General features: G+C 42.5%; 1 protein-coding gene across 1 annotated transcript in view; it reads right to left on the bottom strand.

Annotated features, from left to right (window-relative positions):
• Positions 1–977: 977 nt before the first annotated feature.
• Positions 978–27,319, bottom strand: part of EPHA4 (EPH receptor A4) — a 94,830-nt gene continuing 68,488 nt past the window's right edge. Inside the window, exons 6-17 of the mRNA XM_032193439.1 lie at positions 26,195–26,354; positions 25,025–25,136; positions 19,859–19,917; positions 18,942–19,055; positions 18,576–18,761; positions 14,715–14,776; positions 13,963–14,172; positions 11,260–11,409; positions 8,680–8,873; positions 6,084–6,239; positions 4,904–5,799; positions 978–2,905 (exon numbers count right to left, since the gene is read on the bottom strand). Of these exons, the coding sequence (XP_032049330.1) occupies positions 5,685–5,799; positions 6,084–6,239; positions 8,680–8,873; positions 11,260–11,409; positions 13,963–14,172; positions 14,715–14,776; positions 18,576–18,761; positions 18,942–19,055; positions 19,859–19,917; positions 25,025–25,136; positions 26,195–26,354 (1,518 nt within the window). The 3' untranslated portion in view covers positions 978–2,905; positions 4,904–5,684. The remainder of the gene's footprint in view (positions 2,906–4,903; positions 5,800–6,083; positions 6,240–8,679; positions 8,874–11,259; positions 11,410–13,962; positions 14,173–14,714; positions 14,777–18,575; positions 18,762–18,941; positions 19,056–19,858; positions 19,918–25,024; positions 25,137–26,194; positions 26,355–27,319) is intronic.

Here is a 27,319-nt window from a genome sequence, read left to right as displayed (position 1 = left end):
GCCCCAGGACACCCAGCATGGCTGGCAGTGCCACGAGTCAGCAGCCAGGCTGCAAAAGGGAGCTGTGAAACCTCCAAGACTGCCTCAGCCAGAAGAGACCATGCCAAGGCCCAGGCAATGGGAGAGATGGGTGCAGAATAACTCAGACTACCCCAGAGGACAAATGAAACAATCTCATGGTCCTGCAATTGGTTTGTCAGGGATAGCACCCAGAGAGGGGACCTAGTCCCCAAGGAAAAATCACTGCGATTGTTCACAAGGCCAGCCTGCCTGCAGCATCCTTCCCACGTCACAGCTATGTCTGATGGTTGGACTTGGTGATCTTGCAGGTCTTTTCCACCCTAGGTGATTCTCTGATGTTCAGCACACCACACAACCTGGGGCAGTAACAGGAGCATGAGACGTGCTTGAAGATACAGCTGGGAGCTGCGCAGTGTAAGCGAGCTTTGGGAGTGCATTCCTCTGAAATCTCCCGAAGAAAACTGATCCCCTCAAGGCAAACAGCAAGGTTATTACCTCGAGCTTTGTATTCATATTTGTTGTGGATAAGCACTAAGTAATAAAAGAGTAATAAAAAGATGCAATAATTAGAAAGAGTCCATTTCAGGTTTGTACAGCAACTACTTTATTATTTTCAAATGCAAATGTTTGCATTGCTATTTTACAATTTTACAAACTAGGTATAAAAGACCATAAATAAATGACATAAGTTATGTGTACCTAAAATTCATGGAAGGGAAAAACATTACAAATTAAAACAAAATAGAAAATCTATATATCTAACCCAGAGATCGTTCAAATGCACGAACCAAGAAATGCTGTTAGATTTTTTCAGTATGAACTAAATTATAATATGCCTCATACATTCTAATTTTAACCACAGTCCTTGCATATTCCAACATACTTGCAGTGATACAAAAAAATAAATGCACTCTCTTTTTATTTGTCTGATTAGTATTTCAGTTCTTCTTTTTTTTTTTTTTTTCTGGTTATGAAAATGTCACAAAAGAAAAATACTGCTTTTTAAGTCCCCTTTACTGGTTACTTACCAGCCTTTTGTATTTTATACATATATTTTTTAATACATAGATCCATCACAAAATTAGTACAGCAAGAAACCTGGACAAACATCAACCAGTGGGGTGCGAGCAGGACAACTCCTTAACGAGCAGAGGCCTGTGGTGCCGGCCAGACTTCTCGATGACATCCTGGGCAGTGGGGAAGCTGCCCCGGGTCCCCTTCACCCCAGCTGCCTCCGGAGCCATGGCCCCCGGTGCCAGAAGCCTGCAGCCCCTCACTGCCTGCCCTGGCTGCCCCCAGCCCAGCTCCTTCTCCTTCTCCTCCTCCTCCAGCACGGCCACTGGTGGGGACGGTCTTCCAGTGCAGCACACCCGGATCCCCCCGAGGGGAGCGCTCCCCATCCCGTGACATTTGTTGCGCTGCTCTGGGCACGCGGTGGCACCTCGCGCCCTGCTCCCAATGCCCAGAGCCCGCACACTCCCTGGGCTCTAGGTGCACGGCTCCACTCAGAAACTCTGTAAGTTTACTGTAAGTTAGCAGTGAATTCTCTGAAGGCAGAAAGCTGCTGTAGGTAGCACCAGCAGGCCGTAGCACTGCTCCCTGGGCCACGGGAGGCGCCTCCTCCAGCACCTCACCACATGCTGGGAACAGGACACGTTGCAACTCTCCGGCTCTCTACTGTAACCTTAACAGTCTCGTGACTGTGATCCTTAACTGTGCCAGGAGCAAATGAAGTGTTTTGATTATTAAAGTTTTCACAGCTTGCACACAGAGCAAGGTGCTCCTGTGAATGGAAGAATTGCATATATTTGTTTGCATTCAACAAGTCTTTAAAACCCTCCTTTGCAGATAAAAAAGGCTACTTAAGAATGCAGTTTGGGGTTACCAGTGGATGGATGTGCAGGTGCTGCCTCCATCAACTTGCCATTGAGAAACTGGTTGCTCTTTATCATAAACAGGGCATTAGTAAGAATAAACAACACTTAGGAAAACCTTTAGCACCCTTACGGATCCTGTAATCTACAGCTTGAAAACTAACTTGAAATGGTCCCTCTTTTAGGCCGCAGAACTACTCATTACAGGTAGTGTGGCAGTTAAAAATACATCTACAGACACAGAAATTTCAACGTTTTCAAATGTGTGTGTTCTTGCTACCACTGCAGACAGGAGCTGTTGGCCTGTGCTCACGTGGCAGCGGGGCTCCTGCGCTTCCAGGGGTGCTTTCGGCACATTCACAGGCAGCTCTACACGAGGCGACTTGCACGCACACGCACACAAACACACATACGCACCTGTCAGAGGAGATAATAATCCATTATCCATTCAAGGAAAAAAAATATATTTATATCACTGCAATGGCACGTTTCGTGTAAAATGTCACTTCAGCAATGTATATAGGCAGCTCACAGGAACTGGGTTCTTTGCTGCGGCACCTGGCCTGGCGTCCATGGTAAGATGTGTAGTGTTCTGCCACCTGCATCTGTCTGCGATGCAGCAGTGACAGCCAGGGGATAAGAAGAGAAAACAACAAAATATATAAATAAAGTCCAAGGTAGGAAGAGAAAGCAGAAGGGGAGGAAAAAAAATCAAGAAGTCTGCAGGGCTTTGACACAGTACATTCCTCCAGTGACAACTGGGCGCTGAATCTCATCGAGTTAGTCATCTTTCAATGAATCAAAAATGGAGTGGCAAGGAAAAAAATAGAGAAAGTAAAAGTCACGCTCTCTTCAGGTCCCAATGACTGTTCAGTGCGTGGTTTCCAGGATCAGTGCTAGGGAAGACACAACCGTGGATCCAGAAGGCTTCGTGTCTGGTCTGTGTTCCTCCGCGGTCAATATGATCATCAGGACGGGCTATGAGGCCATGAAAGCAAAATCTGATTTCCCTGCACAAAAAGAAAACACAAATATTTCACCAACGTGCAACACAACAGACACCTACTCCTGCCCTAGTATCTCCTCTGAGGTTTCCCTCTAGAAGCTGCTGCAATCCTTCACTCACATCCTCAGAAAAGAGCTGAACTCATTCCTGCCTGGCGAAGCGCTGACATGGGAGCAGGTCAAGCTTCCACGACACACCTTATAACTGGCTATGTAAGGGACTGGAGCTGCCTTCAGAGTTTTCACTTCACATGGACACAATTTTTCATTTTGGGTAGAAAATATTGGAGTGTTCTGAATGACTGTCACTAGGCTGCAAGAAAACATTTTTTCAAATAGGCCAGAAAATTGGGTGTATTTTGTTTTAATATAAAAGATGATCTCAACAGACTGCAACAGATCTACAGCAAGGGGAAACTTAAATGTATCTCTGCACTTCAGCAAAAGAATTTTTGCTGCTGGAAGTACAAGTGTCAGGTCTTTAAAATGAGTAACCGCTTCTTATGTCGCCTGGCAACATGACATTAAAACATGCTGGTTTAAATAGTTTCTTAAAAGAAATATTAAAGTTCTTCAAATGGAAAAGCTTTTATAAGTAATGCTGCAGAACAGTTTTTACTAAGCTGTCATGACATGACAGGATCTGAATTTAGCATCCCATAATCTGAACAAGTTGTTTTCTGAGAAAGTTGGGGGTGAGGGAGAGTTAGTGGTTAAAATCAGCAAGTTATTGTTAAAAGTGACAAAAATGATGTGAGCAGCGCTGTGGATGCAGTAAGTGTGACTTGTCCAACTGACTGAGCTGTTTTGGATTTAGAATAAATGCAATCGTTAAAAAGAATCTGACATATAAAGCTGCTAAATTATTTCTGAATTTGCTGTCAGGTGCAAAGTGGGACCAAAATATTGCAGACCAAAGAACCAGTTTTAGCACCATCAAAATATAAATCTCACCTTCTTGACACTGTGCCTGGCACAGCTGAAATGCAGTGTCTCTTCAGGACCATGTATCCTAAAAGTCCCCCTCTTCCCCATCACAGCATAAGATCCTGTCACTTTTCTAAGGTCATCTCACCCCTACAGTCCACAAAAGGAGTTTAAAAGGCATCCGATCTGTACAAATCTCTGGTCCCCTTTCACTGATCAAAAAGAGTTACAGAAGCCTCAACATAAATAAAATCCAGGTCTGTTCAGAGCTTTGCTGGATAACGCTTTGTCCGATGTGATCTAACGAGGACAAGCACAATCCTACAGCAGCCACCTCCACCCAGCGAGCTAGGGGATGCTTTCACTCGGCTTCCCATCTGCTCCGAGCAGAGGGAGGCAGCTTTTCCAGTAGTTATGGGCCACCTTCTTGGCCATACTCACAGAAGGCTGCTTAGACCTCGGCCATGCAGCCTACAGCCACTGGTAGAAGAAACTGAGGCTGCACTTGGTGAGAAATATTCCTCTGTTCAAACTTGGCATGTGCCAGGCATTCGGACCCACAGATGCTTTGATAACCCAGGCTATGGGGCTGGCCCTAAAGGGGGCTGTGCATGGAGCCCTTCGCATTTCCTTCTACTCCCACTCAGATAAAACCAGTGACAGCAACTGAGGCTGATCTTCCTGCAGCACACATACTGGTTCTGCCATTATAGGCAGGAAAAGCCCTTGGTCCTCCTTCTGTGAACAGTTATCTGTACATGTACTTTGAAACACTGCTCTTCCTTTTTATGGGATCCACATGTGGGTTTTTCCACCCCCAAAAATAAAGGCATCCCTACTGCTTACACCGAGAAGCGGGATCAGGCTCTGAGCACTGCACGGCCTGAGGCCCACGACACTTTTACTGCACCTGGTCTGCACATCCCAGCCTGCAACAGCTTGTGAGCCAGACTGGGTTCTGGATCCCCAAATAATACACAGAGGTTGGTTGATTTGTGTTTTTACAGTGATGAAATACTAGCACAGGTTAAGAAATAAAGCACCACAAACATGTTGGATGCTGTACTTCCACTGACCTTCTCCACGTGGCAATGGGAATCACTTCTTGAAAGAGCAAAGATGTCCGAAAGCTCCACAGCCACGATTGTCACAGCTGACTACTGGCAAGATGTTCATGAAAAGTCTCTACATGGTAGGATTCAGCACAGCACAACAGCCAGCAATCTCCCCAGAAGTCCAGTTTTGCCCAGTAATCCACAAGGTGGGTCATTTCATGTCTCAAGCCCGTGAGTGGGCAGGTCACGAATCGACAGGCACTGATTAGCCAGATGATATTCTCACTGAGGTTTCTGCAAGGTATTAGTGATGCATCAAGTCTGCAAAAAATATCCTAGGGCAGATTCTTCATTCCAGTGAAAGATGCACAACTGTGGTTTCACCCACAAATAAAACACTATGGTTGTAATCCTACAGGTCACAGGGAGAAGGAAAGTAATTTTTTTTTGTTTTGTTTTGTTTTTTTTTTAAAGGACAATATCTGGCAGCAAACATAGCATCAAAACTCGAATGTGACTTTATATTTATATAGATACATGTATTTTACATATTGTTGATCAACAGAGAAGTATGTTCCAAGAAACAATTTGTTCCAGGTCTGGTTTAAAATGACGGCTTGTCATTTCTGGAGGCCCCCCTCCCAACACACACGCTCGGTTTCCACAATCTGTACATCAAGCAATGCTGCAGATCTCTATTTCAACGGGCGAGGAGACGAAGTAAAAAAAGTGCAGTTCTTCAATTAAAGTGCATGGATGAGGTAAACTAATTTCAAGAGTTTTGAGTTTATTCAGTACTGGCTCAGACTGGCACCATCCTGCCGTGCATCTGTTGCATTTGGGTGCGCATGGCTTGAACGCTGCTCAAGATCTTGTTCTGGTGCGCGAGGGCAGTGATCCCGATCCTGGCCAGGTCGCTGCGGGAAGCAAAAGAAGCAGGGGGCTGAGAACTGTGGGTCAGATGCTGATCCAGAGACAAATATTAAGAGTCAGCCACAAGTAACACAGCAAAAGCAAGGCAGATGTACAGAAATGTTTAATTAAATAAGTGAAGGCATTGTGGAGGCATTTTAAAGTTATACTCCGTCCAAATGAAAGGCATTCCATTCCTTTAATGAGTGTAATGATATGCAGCACAAAGCAAAGGAGGCTGATTAAATCCAGATTTACCAGTTTTTTTGTTATAGCGCTGAGTACTTACTCCTGGTTCATATGCACCACAGCCTCTAGGGTGGTATAGCCAGCAGCTGTGAAGTTATCCTTGTATCGCTCCATTTTAATGGCTTGGAGCCAGTCACCGACAGAAACAACCGCCGAGAACTCCGGGGAGCTGGGATCCAGCAGGGCTGTGCTGGGCCTGCATGCCAAACAGCGAAAGGACAGACAGACTGCGTCAGCCGCATCGTGACTTTCAAACCCAGCTTTGGTCTCTGCAATGCTTATTCTAAGTTATTAGGAAAAGCAAGGGCGACAAGTCGTGCCTAGCGAAACCTGTAGCTCTCTGGACAGCCAAGTAGATCACCTGCAAGGAACTTAACCAAGTGCAAGGTAATGGGCCAACTTTTGCCAAGAATGAACTCGACCTTAGGTTTTTATTTCTGCTTTCATATGTAACTTGAACCACCACGCTGCTTAGTTTCCACCTCAGATGCAACAAAGGTCCTAGAAAACGCTTTTGCTGCGGGCACCAGAAAGATGGCATTGCCGTGGCGTGCTCGGCCGACCGGCTCCGCGTCTCAGTGGCAGCAGTGGAAGGCAGAGCCAGCCCCGCGTGTGTCAGCCCCCAGCTCAGCAGCTATGGAAACCCCACCCGAGTGTGCGCAGGGGCAGGGTGAGCTCGCAACCCCACAGACGGGTTTGGAGAGCAGAACTCAGGGCGGGTTCTGATAAGCCCTGTTCCTAGCCAGGTTCACAGGCAAGCTGGGTGCATTCAATCAAACTCAGGCCAGCAGGGAGCTAATCCCCTCTTTAATCAGCCCATTCCTGACCAGCACGTGTGCCAGCACTGGCAGACTGACGCGGGCTTTGATCTTTGTTTGCACCATGGAATGTGCTTCTCGTTTGGCCTTGCACAGATTTGCAAATAACTATTTTCACAAAATTCGCTCCACTTATTAGTATCTCATTTAATTTTTCATGTATATTGTAAATCACACCGTCTCATTAAGCCATTATTAATTACTCCTGTCTATCTAACCCCAACAATTATCATCTCGCAGTTTATTTGGGAACGCGCATCATCAAAGATGAGGTGTGCAACAGCAGAGCTAAGTGCTGCCTACGGCACTGCGTGCGTGGCGGCAGGGCTTGGTACGGCTCGCTTACACTATCTCACACAAGACCGGTGATGGCAACCTAATTATATACAATTATGCTTCACTTATAAAGTCATATATTATATTAATAAAGTTTTATGCAAATTCAAAATCCGTATTCCAAAGAAAAGAAATAAAAGCATCCAAAAACAGTCGTGCACGTGGAATGGCCTTGAACAGGTCTTGAACTTTTGCAAAATACATGTATTTACAGAAAGCACCTGTGAGCTGGAAGCAAAGCAAAATGGAGAAGGTTGATACGGCAATGCTCAGATTATCATAGCAGATCATATCGTGATTCTCACCATGTCAATTATTTAAGTCTCGAGGGCGGATACATGTTTGCCAGGCTATCACTGCAATTAGGGCTGTTTGGAATGTATCTGGTGACACTGGCCTCATGGGATTAATAATCCCTCTTCAGATAATGCTAATTGTAGGTAAGAGTCCCAAAAGGACCTGGGACTTAAAAAAAATAAAATAGCCTTTTCCAGAATGTTTTCCAGCTTCTGTTGGAGGCTGAATCTGAACCTCTCTGGCCCCTGTTATTCCTTCACTGTATCAAGAAGCTGAATTTTGTATTGCCCAACAGTCTTTTTTGCACCTTCTCTTCTTCTGAAAAATATTCTTCTCTTATCTTCCCTTTGTTTCTTCCCTGCTAAGCTTTTCTCCACAGTTGCTGTAAGCAAATTCACCTTACAAACCAAAGGCATTTAAACAACAGAGCAAACTTGGTGTAAATTAGTTCGGCTCCTATTACTTCAGCAGTGTTTCATCAGCTCAAACAAACTGCTGATCTGTCCCAACAAAGATTTGTTGTTTCTATAACTCTGGGAGTTTCCTTCCTACTGTGCTTCTTTTGCACGCACCAGGTATACCATGCTCAGCAAACAAAACACAAAAGTAATGTGGGATCAGTGGAGACATGAAACTGGCTTTCCACAAAATTAAATTCAAATTCACATAAAAATTAATCCACACCTTCCCAATGCCCGCAAGGTGTTGGCTGTAATGCCATAATGCTCATTTGCAAATCCTACACAAATCTAGGGTTTATAAAACTTGATGATGTACTTTTCCTGCAGAAAACCACATCACTCTTGTTACCTACATTGCGTTAAGGAAACCCCTTCAAGCCCTTTTACTGAGGTGGGAGAGGGGAAGACGCCGCAAACAGGGCTTGCCCGCATCAGAACTTTTCCAGGATTTACTTTAGACTGTGTTAAAAACCTGGCCAGCGCTGGTGCGATGCAGCTCATTTGACTTTCCTTCTCACAGAGCGAGGAGAGGCTGAGGTGCCCAGCTGGGCTCGGCGGCGTGCCAGGAAGCCCTGTGCTCTCTTGCACAGCGCAGCGCCTGCTGCGCAGCCTGGCTGGGCAGGGCACGCTCTGATCCCGGAGCGGCAGCCGGGGTGACTTGCAGCTCTGCCTGTCACCTCCACTCTGCTGCCCCATACATCACCGACACAAAGGCACAGCTGACCTGGAGCTCTCGCTGCCCGTCCTCTTCAGGCTGTTGGGGTTGCGGATGAGTTTGTCCAGCATGTTGACGATCTGTCCAAATTTAGGCCTGTCGCTGCGCTCCTTCTGCCAGCAGTCTAGCATCAGCTGATGGAGAGCAATGGGGCAGTCCATTGGGGGTGGCAACCGATACCCTTCTTCAATGGCTTTAATAACCTGCAAATGGCACAATTAGGAAGACATTAGAGAACATCAGAGACTACTCACATCTACCAGCTGAGTATCATTTATCCTAGGGCAATCTGAAATACGGAAACAAATCCACGATTAAGTGAAACAATATGGAAGATAGCACTCGGACTCAAGCAGTTGGTGGTCTCAGTACTGCCATTTCTCCTCAACAGTTCAAAACTAAAAGGGTACAACATCGAAAGCAGGCATCAGATACAACACAGCAACGTACCATGAAAGAGCATCATGGGATAAAGGGAAGACAAAATAGAAAAGAAGGCAAAACTGTCCTCAATGCACAGAAAGTCGGCAAAGCAATAGATCTACAATGAATCTTCAGTTTGGGGTACATAGTTATGCTGGTGATGAACATTTTCCCATAATTTTTAGGGGACAGCAGATCATCCCCTCCTTCCTCTTCTCCTGGGCTAGCTCGTCTCTGTCAGTAATACAGGCCTGTGGAGAACTTGTTCGCTCAACACTGTGCATTTCAAAGAAACTCAGAGATAGGAACCTTTTGGTGCAACTTTATAAAGAAAGTTACTGTAGTCCAATGCAGCAGCTCACTTACGCAACTCATACTTAATAGGATCCAGAAAAACTGCAAGCTGCTGGCGTTTTGAACCCTCCAGAGACAGCTCCAGAGCTCAGCACTTTGATGGCGTGTTAGTTCTCTCAGGAGAAAGGGACATGACCAGGGCTCCATTCTGAGATGACAGGGACTTGCTGAGGAGCCTTCAGGCCTTAATCAATATGAGTTTCCTGGCAGGATTCACCAAGAGACTAAAGACCAGGAGTGCACAGGGACTGAATTGCACTAAATTCCCTCCTTCTTGTCTTGTCCAATTAGTGGCTAAAACCCACTGGGAGAACAGAGTGGGGGGAAAATGCTTGCACTATTAGCAGCTAATCAGTGACCGCAAAGTGGTTTTGACAAATTCAGGAAGTAAGAAGATCCTTTTGCCTCCTCTTTATTCAACAGACATGGAGAATAATTTCAAATCCACTTCTGCTTTGTCGTGAAAGCACGGCTTTCACTGCTGTTAAGGAGAAAAAACATGGTATGTCTACGCCAGGTACTAAAAAGGGGATGCAGAGACAGTGTTGTTGGCTTTGACTGTCCTGTTCAGACTGTTTGACATGGTCTAGCACTGCACATTTGCAGTGTGTCTCAGCCTAGTATGTCAGCTCCGTGGTTTTTGCACTGAGCTTCGCTGTGTTGTGTAGACATGCCTGATATAACTCAGACACATCTGGTGTTTTATTTTCTTGCTAAGTCTTGATGACTTCCTCTTAGCAAAGGAAGGCAAGATTGGGTGCCAGAAGAGACATTTCACATCAGAAGGAAATTAAAATTACATCCCCCTGTTTAGATTAAATGCCATCACATCTAGACACTCTTTGAAAATGTTTCGGCTCTACATAAGAAAGCAGATGACTTGTAAAATGACTTAACCACTCCCATGACCATATATATTCAGATTAACATTTTTTTCTTCCTTTGTATGTTTGCAAATTCCATGGGAAAAGTATTATGGATAATCTATGTCTCGTTTCCACTGGATTTTTTTTTTTAATTTAATAAAAAATCTATTAGCAAAAGCTCTTATTAGTATTAATACTAAATATTCTTCTGGAATAGCAGCCGTTGTGTGCGGTCCCTCTTGGAATACACTGAAGTAGTCCAGATGGTACACTTAAACAGGACATACATAATTTAAGAACGGTCATTTAGGAAAGCTGCTCTTTAATGTCCTCAGGGGGCACCTATGCAATTGTCACAAGGATGCTCTGATAATCAGAATTGGATTTTGGATGTTTTGTTTCAGATTTCCTACAAGAAATAAAATTATCTGGAAGAATTACAAGCATTCTGGGGTTTGAAGAATTAACTACTAATAGGAAACCCCATTAAATTCAAGTGTTTTTTCATATAGATTTTCAATAAACTTGAGATTTAAAATCAATATTCAACTTTTCCTTCTCTTTACAGTGTTATGATCTAATAGTTTAAACACATTCGTTTCCCTTTTCTCCACTCTCCTCTGTCCTCTGTTTTCTTTAACTGATTAATAATTTTCCTTAAAAAAAAAGAAAAGAAGAAAGATATGCGCACAAGTTAGATCCTAACTAGAGAATCCCCCATTACCTTACAGGTGACACTTGAAGTATTCAGGGAACTCTTTACTCTGGAGAGGTTCCCTGGGAAAACGAATCCACCACTCATGATAACCTTTTAAAAACCTGGAGTGTTTTATAACAGCACAGCAACAGACACAGAAACACATCAGGGAACATCTACAGAAAAAGATAAAGGTGTGGGGGAAGAAAGGGAGAGAAGAAGAAGACGAAGCCTCAGAGGGAAACTCACATCTTGATTGGACATATCCCAGTAAGGCCTCTCTCCGTAGGACATCACTTCCCACATGACGATGCCGTAGCTCCACACATCGCTCGCCGATGTAAATTTACGGTAGGCAATCGCCTCTGGTGCAGTCCACCTGATAGGGATCTTGCCACCCTGTCACAAATAAAAGAAAACGCAGGCTAGTGAGTCACTGACCCCGTCACGTGCGTGGCTGACACTGTTCCACATTGCCATTCCAAATACAAAATGGTTTCCTGTATGCAATTCCAGATTATTCTTTAAAAGGCCTTCACTTTCCCTTTTCTGTGCCATAAAACTGTCACATCCAACCAGGAGGCAATGGTGCCCATCTGTTTTCTTTAGTCACATGGAGGGGAACCAGGACATTGTTAAGTGTATTTTTATCAGTCCTCTACAAGATCTCTGCTCAGGGCTATGCCGAAGCATGAGAAAAAGCCAGGAGTTGTACGAAGTGTATTTCGGAGATTTGGTTGACAAACCAAGTAAGTATATGCTGTTAATTGCTATTTCCTTGCTCGCCTGTCTGACCTGTTTGGCCTGTTCCAGAAAGAAATGGGATTATAACCGTTTTGCTTTTCAAAAAGGTAAAATAAAGGGAGGATAAACTGCAAAGATTTATGAATACTGGGGTGTTTCCCACGGGCCATGTCCCAGTTCCTACCAGAGATGTGAGAAGGCGAGCAACCCCTGGGCTCTCCCAGTCCCACACCAGAGCAGGTTGCAGAGTTGCTTTTGGTACCGGTTGGAAAGAGCTGCCTCTTGTTACAATACTCCTTTCTACACAAGTAAGGACACTTGGGCACCTGACCCAGGCCACTGTGGTCCTGCACTGCTTTAAAAGGAGCTCTCTCCATCCTGTTTATCTGATTTTGCGTTAGCTGAGTGATCCCAGGCCACAGACTTCTCCTCTTGTTTATGCTAATATGCAAGGTGTTTTTAATTGAGCTTTTGGTTTCCTGCAGTTTCATCCGGGGAATGACTTAAGCCGAACAAAGATTTCATTTATTTTTTTCATTTGCTTTTATGCTTTTTTGATTAAGTTTATTTTGGTAATTTTTTTCCTCAGCAATCCTGTAGATAGTTTTTATCCAAAACTGAGTGTAGCATGTGCATGCTTAATGGCTTATTGTCCTAGTATCTCTCTCAAGTGTTTAACATGGACTCGTTCCAAAGCCAACTGAAATCAAAAGGGGTCCTTCTTCTGGCTCCTTTGGCCTTTGCATCAGACCCTCTGTGAATCAGTTCGCAGCAGTAAGTGCCTCATGGGGCTACAGGATGCTTTCACTTTAATGAGATGTTACTAACGGGGAGCAGAACGCACCATTCTCTTAAGAAAGGACGCTTTAAAAATTGCATTTGACTGCATCATTTCTGGTTATGAAAAAGCTCTACTCCCCCCTTCAGACACAGATGCGTAAACATTGTTTATACATGGTCATCATTCTAAAAATTGTCAATAAGCTCCTTTTATTTAGCTGCTTGAGTACAGTGGAGTTTATCCAAATTTTCCTGATCCTTCATTGCTGATACCAAATGAAGACAATACACTGTGATGCAAATTGCATTGATTCCCTCTAGTTTACTCGAGTACAAACATAATACTGTATCTGCACTCACTACATTCAAAGGGAGGCTTTTCAATCATTTCTTTCTTGTCTTTTTGTTGCCTAAACTTTGATTTCCCTGAATGCAGCTTTCCAGACCTCTGCTTCTGCTTTTTCCACTTGCCATCCTTAAAAGTGAGAAACACGAAGGTTGCCCAGCATTTAATACTATCCAAGTCTATCTTTCCCTGTAATGAATGTGAATCCATTAAAGGATGTGTGCTGGGATTAAACTGCAAAATGTGAGCGCTGCAAACAAACTCTGCGCTAGGGAGAACAGATGGAGAATGGCAGATATTTAAAAATGAAGAAAATAAGCAATTTAAAAAAGAGACTTTATAAACTGAGATTTTTTTCCACGCACATGTTAATTACAGAGGTATTGGTACAAAGGTTGGTAACAGTCGAGATGTTGTTCCGTGGCCACAAGTACTTGCATTAGCACTATTCCACATGCAGCATATTAAAATGGCTGAGCAAAATTAGTGGGATGCAGGGAAATATAGACAAAACAGGAAAGAAACAAATAAATAAACAAACAAAAAGTGAGGCAAGAGCATTTACTACCTCCAAGCTTGGGAAGGCAGGCCCAATGCTATTCCCAGCCCAAATTATTTGGAGACAAAGTTACGAGATGAGCAAAAGTTGATTTATTTACTTATTTATTTTTAACTCTTTTTTTTTGGTAGCATATCTAGACTTGCTGTACGAAACCTCACTGGGACTAGCCAGTTGCAAATAATTATGCTTATGTGTAGATATCAGAAGGAATAGAAGCCCAGGCTCTCATTTCTGGCATCAGATTCTTGTCACGCACTCCTAGCACACTGAGGAAACCAGAGGAGTACATTGGTCACAATCTCAGAGAAGAAATACTGATGTAGCCATTGATGGAGCAATAACACTACATCAATTTATAGCAGTTACGGAGTCTGGGCCAATGTTGATTTTTATGCTGTGATATAGGTTTAACTTTATGACTGAGATTATTTCAAAACAAACCATTGTCACCTCTCACACAGTCACACAAAAACATCAGGTAGGCAAGAAAATCCACTGGACGTTTTCTCTCCTTCCTTACCCGTGTGGTGTAAGCTGCCTCGGGGTCATCTTCCAAGACACGGGACATGCCAAAGTCAGACACTTTGCAGACCAAGTTGCTGTTGACTAGTATGTTTCGAGCAGCTAGATCCCGATGCACATAGCTCATGTCAGACAGGTACTTCATTCCTGAGCCAATGCCTCGAAGCATCCCTACCAACTGGATTACTGTAAATCTGCCATCATTCTTCTGCGGATGGGGAAAGGAAGAAAATCACATAGCATTAAGCTAAAAGCTACATTATTGCCATTGCTGAAATTGGCCAAGAGAATATCGCTGGATCCCCATCTTCTCTCAAATAAAATGCTATGTTATGTCCCCACTCTCCTGACTAGCGTCTATAATTCACCTGTAAAGTACAAACTTAGAGGTTTTGTCACAGCTTCCACTGATGCAGTATCTGGGTTGCTATATATCCAGCTTTAATGAGTCTATAGCATTGCAGTGCTTTCAAAAATGGAGAAAATCAAATCCGTTCCCATTAAACATGGATTATTTAAGACCCTGCTATTTTAAACATCACATTTATTCTGTATTCATCCACATTGCATTTACTCTGTGTTTTTGATAGGAACAACACCAGAAAAGAGACAGAATTTCCCAAGTACAACCATAATTTCTTTTAGAAAGCTGAATTTTCAGTATCCCTCGGCAAACCAGAACCAAAAAAGAAACCATAAGACATTTCCCAATATAAAATCTCTTTAGCTTATTATGAAGAAATCACCTACCCTGAGGAAGGCATCCAAGGAGCCGTTCTCCATGTACTCAGTTATGATCATTACCGGTTTACCTAGAGTTCACAGAAAGAAAAACACAATTTCTTGATGAACGCCAATGTTAATGGGATAAAAATGGGTTGCACATGATTTTACTGCCAAGACACCTGTCTTGCACAATCTCATTTAATTTGAAAAGCACCGAGCTTATGCCTCAGCTGTGGGGAGCAAGGGAAGAAATATTATAGGTTGGGAACATTCAAAGAGCCCCATCTGGAAGGTTAACCCTTCGTCTGACTCATTGACAAGGTCTTTAACTAAAGTGGCTCCTGGTCTCTAAGGAATACATGAATTGATAATAGAGAGCTCAGAAAAAAAGATCCGTTCAAACTTGACAAAAATCTTTACTGTAATTAAATTGCTTACAGACTAGAAAGCTTTCCTTTTCTAAAATGGAATTCATGAACGCTTTCGTCTCCCTCTCTTTCAAAAGATCAACGCTTTAGGCGAGTTAGAAGCTGTCAGCAGCTACAAGGTACTCGAAGACAAGAGTGCAAAATACAAACTGTTCCTCTCAACTTTCTCTGTCTCGAGTCTGAATCCTTTGTCTCTTGTTATTTATAAATGAGCCAAAGCCATTTGCCTCATGAATTCAACTACAGGATAAATGATTCAATGAATTGTGTCACATGAGGTAAGATGCTTCAGCAGCACTCAGCTTTCCCCTCTGCAATACAGAGAACCAAGCTTGAAGAGAAATATGATGCAACTTTGCTGACATGGGGATGCTTTCTAGGCACTCTGCTGCCTATAAATAACAGCAGATATCTAAGTAATGCTTGATGTTGCCTCAAGTGCTTTACAAAGTCATACAAAGCTGAAACTGGAAGCATTTAGGTACATACAAGTAACACTAATTATTTCAAGGGGTTCATTATGCTCCACATTCAGCATCTGGGTATTTGCAGAAAAGGATCCAGTATCACCTCCATTCTAAAAGTGAGCAATGGGAGGAGAGAAGGTCAGAGACAGAATGGCAGGAGCCCAGTGCCAAGATGAGCACTGTTAAGCCCACCTGAAGTCAGGGGATCACCTTATCATCAACACCAGGCTGGCATGGCAACCCAGCTGTTTGTTTTAGCTACTCGAACTAGCAAGTTTCTTCCTATATAAAAGGCACTGACCAAGAGAAATGCTGCTCTTGTACTTCCTGTGTCAGCTCTGAAGACAAAAACATTGTGAAAACAGAAGGGATCGACGGACACATCACAGACTGCACATAGCTCAATTCTGTCTTGGTGTCACATTTCAGAACTGCTGAGCAACTGCACCAGCAAGTCTTTGCTCCAGAACAACATGGTTTGAAAACATGCAATATTTTAGCACCGAAAGTTCCCATCCTCATTTATATCTCAGTGAGTTTTTCATCAAGATGATTTTCCCTTTATTTTTCAGGGATTTCCCTTTTTGAAGCAGTCCTTTTATTCTTTTTTGGGGGTTAGAAAACAATGTACTACGAGGACTACTGATTGGTTTTACATCATTTCACTTAGACCAACTTATATGTGAGACACATCACTTATTTCACCTATCATTAATTTAGTTCATCTTTCCAGTTTCAATCTAGCCTTTGCAGGCCACTTACTGTTCCGATTCTCCTTCCCCTTTCCAACCAGTATCAAAAATCTTAGTGTTTTGGTCACAAGCAAACTGGCACGCCTCTGAAATGCCAGCCTGGCAGCTGAACCCTTTCTGATTTGCATGAACAAAGTAGGGGAGAGACAGTATGGCATAAAGCAAACTATTCTGGATGTAGGGCTTAGTGACCTTGGCTGAGTACTCGCATCCTTACGGACAGAGATGTAATAAAATAATATCCTCTCTCTAATTCACCTTTGCCAGCATTCTTTGGTAAAAAGAAAGAAAACTCCAACCAAATCTGCATGTGTCACTGTTTCATTTATCCTTTGCAACTGTGACCGGAATGCTTCCACTGAACAAATAGAGCTAAATGAGTTTTAATTAACCTTCCTCAATCAAAAGACACTATGTCAACGTAGAAAGGAAGAAAGGGAGACTCTTTCAGTGCATTAACACATAATTTCATTACTCAGGCACTTCTTTAGCAGAGAAGAGGGAAAGAGAGAGGAGAAGTTACCATCAGTGAGTCAATTATTAAAGTACTTGACTAGCAGCCAATAATGTATTCATGGTTTTTTGCTGCCTCTCTCCCCTCAACCCCCACCTACTCCACTATTTATCTCACATTTTAATTTTAAGTTTATTAAATGCATTCATTTATCACAGCATTCAGAAAACCTATGGAGAAATTGAGATAAATGTCTTCTTAAGTAGCCCTGTTTACCAAACACGCGAGCTCTGAGGTAAGCAAGCTGGCTTGCTGCAGGAGCAGTGCTCACTGTGAGCCAGGCAATGAAGCGTTCTTGGGTCAGGCTGCTACTTCCTCGGTGAAAATTTCCAATCATTTTAATTCAGTGACAACTGCATTATGCAAATGCAGACAGCCATTTATAACTGCTAAAGCCGTAATAGCTAAGGGGGTTCAAGCCTCAGTAGGTTTTCAACATAAAGATTCCCATGTTGCCTTGCTTTTACCGAGGTGCTTCAAAAATTACTGCCTGCAGCGAGCACTGTGAGCTGACCACAAACACCCCCTCTTTGTTACAGCAACAACAACACAAGAGAGACGAGAATCAGACCTGAAAAATTTAAACAGAGCATTACTTTAAATTTCAGTTTTGAGGGAGGCCTTCAGTAAACGACAGGCAAAAGAAACCCAAGCCCCTGTTTTCCCTAGCAGAATTTATCCTGAAAAGCCAACAGTGACACTCAATACAAGCCCCATCCCACAACTGTTAGAGGGGTGAGATGTCCAGAAACGTTACATGGTAGTATAAGCATACAGCTCCTGCTCTAACAGCAGCTCACAAGCTCACTGTCTGCTTTCATTTTTGCTCTTTCTGCCCTGAGAACGAACCCCTATATCCAAAGGGTCCCTTAGGATTAGCAACCAGTGTCAGGCGTTGCCAACACATCACCTAGTACGGTTGGAGTAGGGACAACAACTACATCATTTCAGTGGTGTTTCATCAAGTCAGACCCAAGTGCATCTGTCTCACAGGTGTATTTTCAGTTCAAGCCTGGAAACAGCATCCGGTAAGCTCTGTCTTTGTCTTTCTAAGGCAGGGTTCATGGCACAGTGAATGCTAACAGACTTAAACAAAAATAAATAAATAAATAAAGCAAAAAATTAATCAAACAAAACCAAAAACCAAACAAAAAAATCAGCCAGGTAATTTCTGCAAAGTGCAATTATCACACCTGTAAATCATTAAAAAAAAAAACAAATAAGAAAGTTTCATACTAAAACAGAATACTTCATTTCAAAGGCTTGCTCCTTACATCTGTGCTTTGTACCTTAAACATATGACTCCATAGTTTTGTTTTGGGATTTTTCTCCCAACTATTTTAAATTCTTTGCTCACCATCTGCTTTTGCCTATCCTGTAACAATCAGCTCAGACTAGCAAAGATGTGAAAGATGCCTGCTTGGCATAGCAAAAAGGAAAAAAACACAGTGAACCCCTGCTGTATTAATTCCCCCTACAAAATCTTGTACAAGCTGCCTACAGATAGAGTATCATTTGAAACCATAAACCCATTTATAGCTGACAACGAGATTAATGACTTGTCCCACACTGATTTCCTCCTATTAGCTATCAGTGGATCTGTTCCATCTGTCATTTCACAGGAAAGAGGGTAAAAAAACAGCAAAATAAAAGAAAAAAACACCCACAGACTTTATTTCTCAGTGACTTTTAAATTGGCCTTGTCATGAAAATGACCTACTTACATTTAGTAACTACTCCTTCTAAGTGGATGATATTGGGGTGGTCAAATTGTCCCATGATGCTGGCCTCGCTCAGGAAGTCTCTCCGTTGTTTATCAGTGTAACCAGCTTTTAGGGTCTTAATAGCAACACAGATCTCTCTTTTTCCTGGTACTTTGAGACGTCCACTGCATACTTCACCAAATTCCCCTTAAGCAAAAAGGCAAAAGAATCCATGATCATGAGCATGGAGCACATGTTTGTACTGTCAAGATGTTAAATCGGTTCATTCTGGGAAACTGTCATACAAAGATCACAGGATCCCACGTTTCCTAAAAACAAATTTTAAACTATATTTACTGCAAAAAATGCAAAAGTTCTGGCACTTACCCACACCAATAACTTTTTCAATCTTTATGCAGGAGGCATCAATTTCTTTGGCAAATTCCCTCACAGCTTGATTTGGATCCTCATATGTAAAAGGATCCACATATGTTCTAACACCTGCAAGGCAGAAATGTTTTATTTGAAGTCACTGATCTACATGCTGCTGAACACATAACATATGAGACTGAAGCCTTAATGATATACAACAGCAAAGAGAGTGCACAATAAAAATGTACTGTAAGCCAGGAATGACTGATGAAAGAAGGAAGGCCTTAATGTATTTTTTCCTCAACGTGATATTTTTTTTTAACGTAATCCTTTAATATTTCCCAATATTGACGTAAGGAAACAGACTTTTGCCAATAAATGAATTTCAAGAGTCATTGCCATCAATCACTGCCAGGCCAACGGCCTGGCCATAGACCGGTGAGAATAAAAGACATCACATTTCTTTTTTGGGATCCAAGAGCTCAGGTAATCGTTTTAGTAAGTGGATAAGTGGAATGGAAGTAATGGTAGGATTCAGTCCTAGAAACAGGGCAGCAAAGTTCACATTTACTTTCCTGCAGGACTGCCTCAGGTCCATCCAAAAACTGCCTCTGCAGAATATTGTGGTGAAAAGTCATGCCTAGACAGCCTAGATAGCGTGTTTTTCATAGAAATAGAAATCTTTCAGTGGAAAGGAATAATTGAAAAATTTCATGAACCTTTCTCCCAACTCAAAAATTTTACCCAGATGCTTTTATTGCCCCTGTTACTAAAGTGCCTAGTTTGGAAGGAGGATGGTGGGAAGCAAGGAAAACAGAAACATATTCATCTCATGAGGAATGTCATCTCTTATTTGCCAAGCATCTGAACATGGAACATGTTTTGTGAACTGAACCAAAAAAAAAAAAGCACCAAGCACAACTGCCTTTTACCTTGGTTCAAATGTTTCTCCTCATCTGCCTCTTGCTTAGCCTTACTGTATTTACTGCGCCTGTCAGACAAAAAAAAAGAACATTACAGTTCAAAATAAATATCTTACTTTGAGACAAGCTCTGTCTTCTTAACCTGCCGAGACTCGAGCTGTTTGCACCTGCCACGACCTGTGCTTGGCAGCTCCCCTACAACAGCCCGTGACACAACTTACACTTTCCAGAAGGGTAGGAGACTCCTCTCCTCAAACTGCTCTAAGTGTTATTGGCATCAACAAAGCATTAGGGGAAACACAGATCTCCGTATTTGCATCTCGGCATTTAAACAAAGAAAAGAAAGCTTGTGTTCTAGCTACTTTTTCTTCAAATGCACATTTGCAATAGTGTGCAAAAAAAAAAAAAGGACTAAATTGCTTTTTAGCATGAACTTCTATAGATTTAGATGCTACAACAGAGGTGTTTCGGTAGATTGATTTTCAAACCCAATTAGGCAAATGCCAATACCAACACTCTTCTTCAACTACAAATTTAAAGGTGGAAGCAGTCTATTAATGCATAAATCAGGGTGGTAGCAAAAAAAAGACCTGACCATCAAAAATGCAGATCCTGAGGATTTTGTTTATTCTTTTAATCACTGTACAACTGAGGGGAGTAAAGAACTCCTGATGTCAGAGGTCCTCTACTAAGCCCGAGTTGGACACAATAATACAGTTTAGTATGTTAATTCTATAGATTATTATTTCTACAAGTACACACATGATTTTGTATCCAGTTCCAAATTTAATTAGTCCAGCTTTAAACTTCAATGGACAAGCTGTATTCAGAAAAGTTAATGCAAGAGGTTAATCCAATAGAGAGGATATGTAAATCCCAAATGTGCATTGGGATTTGAAGTTCCCCAAAATCTAACGGTATGTAGATGTAGAGATTTGATTTCGAGTATTCATGGAAAATTCAGAACCAGGCACAAAAGCAGACATTGCCAAAGAGAAGGGCTTGTTGTTGTTTACTCTTCAGCTTCCTTGTCCCTATGGAAGTCAGCAGCAAATCTCCCAACACATCAGACCCCAGTTAGTCACTGTCAAGAGTCTGAATTGGAGTGAGGAAGAGGGAAGGAAGAGAAACCAAGCCCAGAGGAAGGGTGGTGAGACTGGTGGTGCCTGCAACGTGCAAGCCACTGCCTGGAGCGGGGCAGGAGCTGACCAGGCCTACTGGGGCACCAGGCCGAGACTGGGTTAGATCTCTGAAAACAGTGAATAGGCAGAGGAGATAAATGAGAATGGGTGAGAGAAAGACCTACCAGCAGATGCAAGATGAAGAGGTTAAAATTTGGAGAAAACATATGACTTTGAGAGCCTTGGTTTCCCTTCCCTTCTGCCCGGCCTGCAGGGAACAGCAGCTTCCCGTCACTCCCAGCTGAAAGGCCATGTCCTAGCTTTTGTCTTTGCAACCCTTTAGTGTTGGGGATTAAATATACTATTCTAGTAATGAAAGCTATAAATTGCACATGAACAGAAGGAAAAAAATCCAGTTTAACATGTGAAGACTACCTGATCTTTGAACCAAGCCTCGCAGCTCCCAGCATCACCAACAGGACTTGTGTTCAGACACAAGAAGCAGGTACATACCCAACCATAAGTGGCTGGGAGCTTTTTTTCTTGATGAAAGTCAATTAAACACAAATGGCACCAAATCATAACAAGACCCTTATTAAAAACCACACTGGATCCAAACACCAATTTAAACCATTTTTTTGCCTGAGGACTTATGGCTCTGGTATAAAAGAGCTGAGTGAAACTGAGGGACTACATTCTGCTCCCGGTGCCTGACCTGAATCAGGAGGAGAAATCTCACCCAGTGCCATGCAGGGCTAAGTCAGCTTAGGGGGTTTCAGGTACAACGTAACTTCTCTCAGAGGAAAGAAAAAAAGAAGGAAAAAAAGAAGAAAAAAAGATCCTGCAATTTAAGCAGGACCCCTTCAAATTCATATTATTAGTCTTCAGATACAGATGGGAAAAATGAAACACAAATGGCTTTGCATGAATGCATTTTAAGTACGTAAAAATGCTTTAAATCTTATTTCTAAAAAGTAAAATCACCCTAACAACAGATACAAATAACCTTCCCCCACTAAAACCCAAAGACATGCAAAAAGCAGAGGGAAACAAAGGGATTGCTGTTCAAGCAATATAATTGTAGCTTATTAACGTTAAATAATACCTTCCAAACTAACTACCTGCTTCCACCTCTGCCCCTGTCACCTGCTGACCTTTCCTGCCTGGCTTGGGGCAGGCCACTCCTGCCTGCCATTGTCCCCTGGCTGCTCGGGGCACCTCACCTGAATGGCAGAAGGGAGCCTTTGTCACAGGCTTGAATTCCGTAATTACAGGGATTTGGGCAAGAGTGATTAAATAGCCGTATTCAGGAAAAGAACACAGAAGCTTTCAGAAGCTGCAGGGGTCAGAGACATAGGGAAATCCACAGGTGGGGCCTGGAGATAAGGAGGGGAAGGTCTCTGCCCAGCCGGAGGTAGCAGCAGAGGGTATTAGCACGCACTGAGGTGAAGCAGCATGGAGCCCACGCCCCCACAGCCCATGCTGCCCCTTTCTCCACCCCAAAGAAGAGGGCTGGGGGTGCTGCAGTGCAGAAGGTAAAGCAATCTATCTGCCAGAAAAATTTCTGATGGTAACTCTTGGATGACCAAAGGAATCTGTAGGGCCAACTTACTGCAGCCAAACCCCTTCAGAAAGCAGCTTACTGCTTTACACTTTCCCAAATCTTTTTAAACTCTGTCACTGTAATTTTACTCTGTGCTCCTACAGGGTAGGGTTTAGAAATGCTCCTGCTACCTCTCCTGCATCCTGCTGTCCTAACCTCAGTAAATTTAAACTAACATTTAGGCAGATTACTTCTCACGTTGACACAAACACCGTGGTCGCAGGACAGACCCAAACAGCTTGAGCTGCCTGAAGGCAAAGTCTGTTGACAAATTCTGTTGAGAAGATGAATTTGGGGATTTGAGTAATGACTTGAAAAAACATAATGCTACATTAGTAATAACAACCTAGAGTTCAAAACTGGGCACCTCCAGCATATGTCCAGTTCCCACACTTGGCTCATGGATGCAGAGAGGCCATGTCCGCAGGCCAAAGCACAGTTTTGATTGTACAAATATGACTTACTAGGTCACAGCTATATTACAAAACCTCCTCGTGGGGACTCTATGGACAAAGAAGCATTTCCTCAGCTGAAGTAATTTTGGAACAAAGTATAATTATTTTGCTATTAACTTCAGCTGGTATAGGAACATCATGAAATATCCCCAAAGCCCACACCTCTAAATGACATTGGTGATGTAGTTAAAATCATTTGTGTAATAGTGAATATTAAAGTCGGTTCTGTTTATTGAGAACTACTTCCAGCTACTGGAGAGCTGTGTATTGAGGAAGGCTGCTAATTAACAAGGCACATGCATTAGTATGCACAGAGCAGTTTCACTGTCCTGGTATTTCATTCATCTTGCTATTATATCTTTCCCCTTCCACAGCTTCCCTAAGACCTACTGGTATGGAACTGCGGGGCATCTCTGAACCCACTGCCACCAAACTACTTCCACCCCCATTCCCACCAGTGCTTGACCAGTGCTTGGACCAACCTCTTGTCTATAAAGCCCACCTGCAATTTTTTTTTTTTTTTTTTTTTTTTTTACTCGGTCCAAGTTAAACACTTGTGGGCAGAGATAACTGAACAGACAACCTGAGCAGGGAGCAGACCTGGCTGAGCAGGCACCCACACCAGCTTGTCTATCAGCTACCTGGCTCCAGGCAGCCTTTCCTTTGACAGCTTTATGGCTGATACTAAAGAGAATCAATATGAGGGCAAGGGGCTGACATTTCATTTTCTAAAAAGTGATCCATTGAGGGCCAATCACCAAGCAATGTTTATCAGCCTTGGGAAGTGACATTTTTTTTATAGGGGGAGGAGGGGAAGGAATCATCTCAAAGCAACTCGACAGGCTCAATTCTCCAAGGTGGCGACTCATAATTAGAAATCCAATGCATCCTGCTATCAATCCTGCCTTAAATAATAAAGTGATCAATAAAAGTGGAGAGGAGATTAAGTCATCAAGCTCAGTGATGCTATTTTCTGTTGCAATGGCTTTTAATAAACCTGTCTCTCCACATTACATTTTCATATGGCCTGTTCTTTCTTATTGCCAGCATGCAGGCTTTGAGGTGAACACCCACAGAAAGCTGTAACAATGCTTGACTACTTTCTAGATATTACAGCTATAGTGACTTAACTGCTCTTTAAGACAATTTGAAGTGAGAAAGTAAATCAAGAAAATTTGTGTGCATTTATGGCTGATGCCATTAAACTGATCAACAGAGGTTGACAAAATTTGCATCCCTCAGATCCCACGCTTCAGATGCAGTAACGATATGTCCAATTTTATCTCTGAATTACATTGAGGCAAAATCATGCTGATCTTTTTAAATGAGACTGAACATAAACTTGGAGACAAACACTCACACTGTGTTTCTGCTACACTGTCCTCCCATTTGCAGGATTGCTCCTGATGCACTGGTTGAACTTGGGAATGAACAAGTACTTGGTAGAAGATTACGGTTCTGCTCTGATCGAATAACCATCAACCCATTCTGCTGTGTTACTGCGTATGATGCTGAATGACTGCAGCTTCTACTTTACAGTCATTTCCACACACAGTGGAAGGACTAACCCAAAGACTAATGGAGACTCATACAGCCTAAGACAAAATCACAAGCACAGCAGTCTGATAGCTTAGTTCATAACAGTGTGGTTGTTTATTCCCTGTGTATCAGGAGTCAGTCCAAGAAAGTCTACTGTACCCATACCCATTAAACTTAACTTCAAATTACACTAACCACAAATCTCTAGTTGGCTTGATTCTCAGTGCCAGTTATTGGAACCAGCTTTGCATTTCAAGGGCAAATAGAGCTGGAACTATTGCCATTACATCACATGCTGCTGTGGTACTAATGTTGAGAAGATCAAAGCTACATGGGAGAAGGCTTGTAATGCAAATGCACTGTTTATGATGCTAATCAAAGAATTTAGCTTTGTTTGGAGGAGACAAAAAGCTCCCTCATGAAAGAGAGAAGGGGGGAGAGAAGCTTAAGTTCTTACCTCCTGCTGATGACAAAGGCTGCAATGAGAATGACCACAAGAACAACACTGCCAGCCACTGAAACAAGCAGCACTGTGGGATTGGTACCATCGCCAATGATGGGGGAAGGAACTGGAAACAGAAAAGAGAGCATTAGCGTCAGACACCCTCAAAATATCAACCTGGGCAGCACTCAATGAGGCTTTCTGGCTTGTGAAGGTAGTTTAGAGTAGGGCTCAAATCTACTTTCAGGCCTTTATTATATAGTCATTTCACACAATTTTCCAAGAGGGCCCTAATTAGCTGAAGACGTGATGTTTGATAATGATTTGGGGAACTTCAGTTCACTGGGAACAAGGACTCCCTCTCCTTCTCCCCTTCAGTGTTCCCCTCAGAGGGTATAATGGCTATTTCTTTCACCTTCCTAATTGCTCTCCACTCTTCTTTCCTCTTTCATTTTCCCTCAGTGGGGCCAGATGATCACTCCCCAACTGACACAAAGAGTAAGTCATTTTAAAATGTCTTCCGTCTTCCTGCTGGATTGATTATTTTCAGCTGTTAACATCCTGAAGGATGTTGCCACTGACTGGCATGACCTTAAATTGATTTAAACAGACTTTTATGTCCAAAATAAAACAGGCTTGGTCACACCACCTTCCTACCACTGAGAAGCAAACATTTTGGGGGGCAAATTTGCATGTTACCCTGAACAAAGGGAGAAGCCGTACTAACAACATAGTTCAAACATTCTGTCTTTATATGACTATGTAAGGGAAAGTGCAAATATCTGAGCTGATATAGGACACCTAAGTGATCTTTGTCAATAGCTTGCAAAGGAGAGCAACAGGGTTCCATTCCCCTGCAAATGACATGCTCCGAAAAACATCTGCATACATTAAACAAAATAGGTGCATGTATCTCTGAAGCATCAGTGGCTTCCAAGCATTTGTAAGCTGTATGTCTCCTTGGGCCATTCTGAAGCGTTTTCATTGTTAGTGTCTAGGATATAACATAGGTGTCTAAGGTCAGATTTATCACACCACTAATAGTCATGCAGCCACGGAGGAACGTTTTCCCAGAATAGATACACCACAGTCCAATTAACCAACAGGAGACTCCCAACACACAGCTCAGTTACATTTTCACTCCTCACTCAAAGAAAAGAAAGATATCAGCGGGCATGTTACTACCTGTGTTAGTTGTGAACTCAAACGGTCCGCTGAAGTCTCCGTATCCTGCTGCTGTCCTGGCCCGCACATGAAACACATATGAAGTCAGAGGGTTCAAACCTTTGATGTCAGTATTCCTGGAGGCTGTCTTCACAATGCGATAGCTGCGCTCGTTTTGGTCCTAACAAGAAAAGAACACTGCAGTGATCAAGTAAAAATGCCTCACTGCACCATGAACCATGGAATCCCACTTCCTTGCCAAAACTGTTATGATGAAAGAAGATGAGTAACACTGATGGAATTCTCAAAATACGTCCCGAGGGCTTCTGCTGTCTGCCTTGCTCAATACCCCTAGCGCTGAGTGCTGCATGGGGCTCTGAACACCCTTATTTGAGCAAGCCAAATAAGGGTGGTGAGACAGTAGGTATGATGCTCATATATCACTGATTACTTAAGAAATCACACAATGAAATCCTTTGGAAAATAGCCAAGCCTTCAAATATGATCCTCCTGATGAACAAACATTTTACTCATACATCCTGGCACTCTTTTTCTTCCTACCAGCCAGAAGCTGTATCAAAAAAAAAATGGTAATGTATTTCAAAAAAGAAAATGTTCTGAAAATGTCTTCCACAAATCCGATCTTTAAAATTTTTCTATTTTTGGCTGGAAAATGCATCAGAAAATGCATTAATCAAGTTTCCCTGAAAAATCGGTTGCCTTCTTCTGTATGTGTTGGGGAAGCAAATACACAATTATCTTTATTGAAAAAAAAAAAAGAAAAGTACACATATACATGAGAGAGAGTGCAAGCAAGACCACGTAATTGTCCATTTCTAGAGAGGACCTTCAAGGAAAATAGCTTTCTTCATAGTTTCATAGTTCCATAGTTGAGAAGTTATTTGCAGGAATAACATCTCTGTGTAACTTGGGAAGTATGAAGAATGTAATTTTCTTTCCTTATTCTCTATTAAAAGCCATCCAGCCCACACCATCACTCTAAGCAGAAGCTATTGGCAAACAGATCTGATTACCGTATTATATACTTCATTATTATACTTCTGTCTATGATGTAAAGCTAATGTCTCACTTCTGCCCAACATTATTGATTCTCATTATAAATATGCTTGCTACAAAAGCTCAGTT

This window comes from Aythya fuligula, chromosome 9 (genome assembly GCF_009819795.1).
Source record: "Aythya fuligula isolate bAytFul2 chromosome 9, bAytFul2.pri, whole genome shotgun sequence".
In the NCBI taxonomy this organism is placed as follows: domain Eukaryota; kingdom Metazoa; phylum Chordata; class Aves; order Anseriformes; family Anatidae; genus Aythya; species Aythya fuligula.
This window is presented reverse-complemented; position numbering and strand designations above follow the sequence as displayed.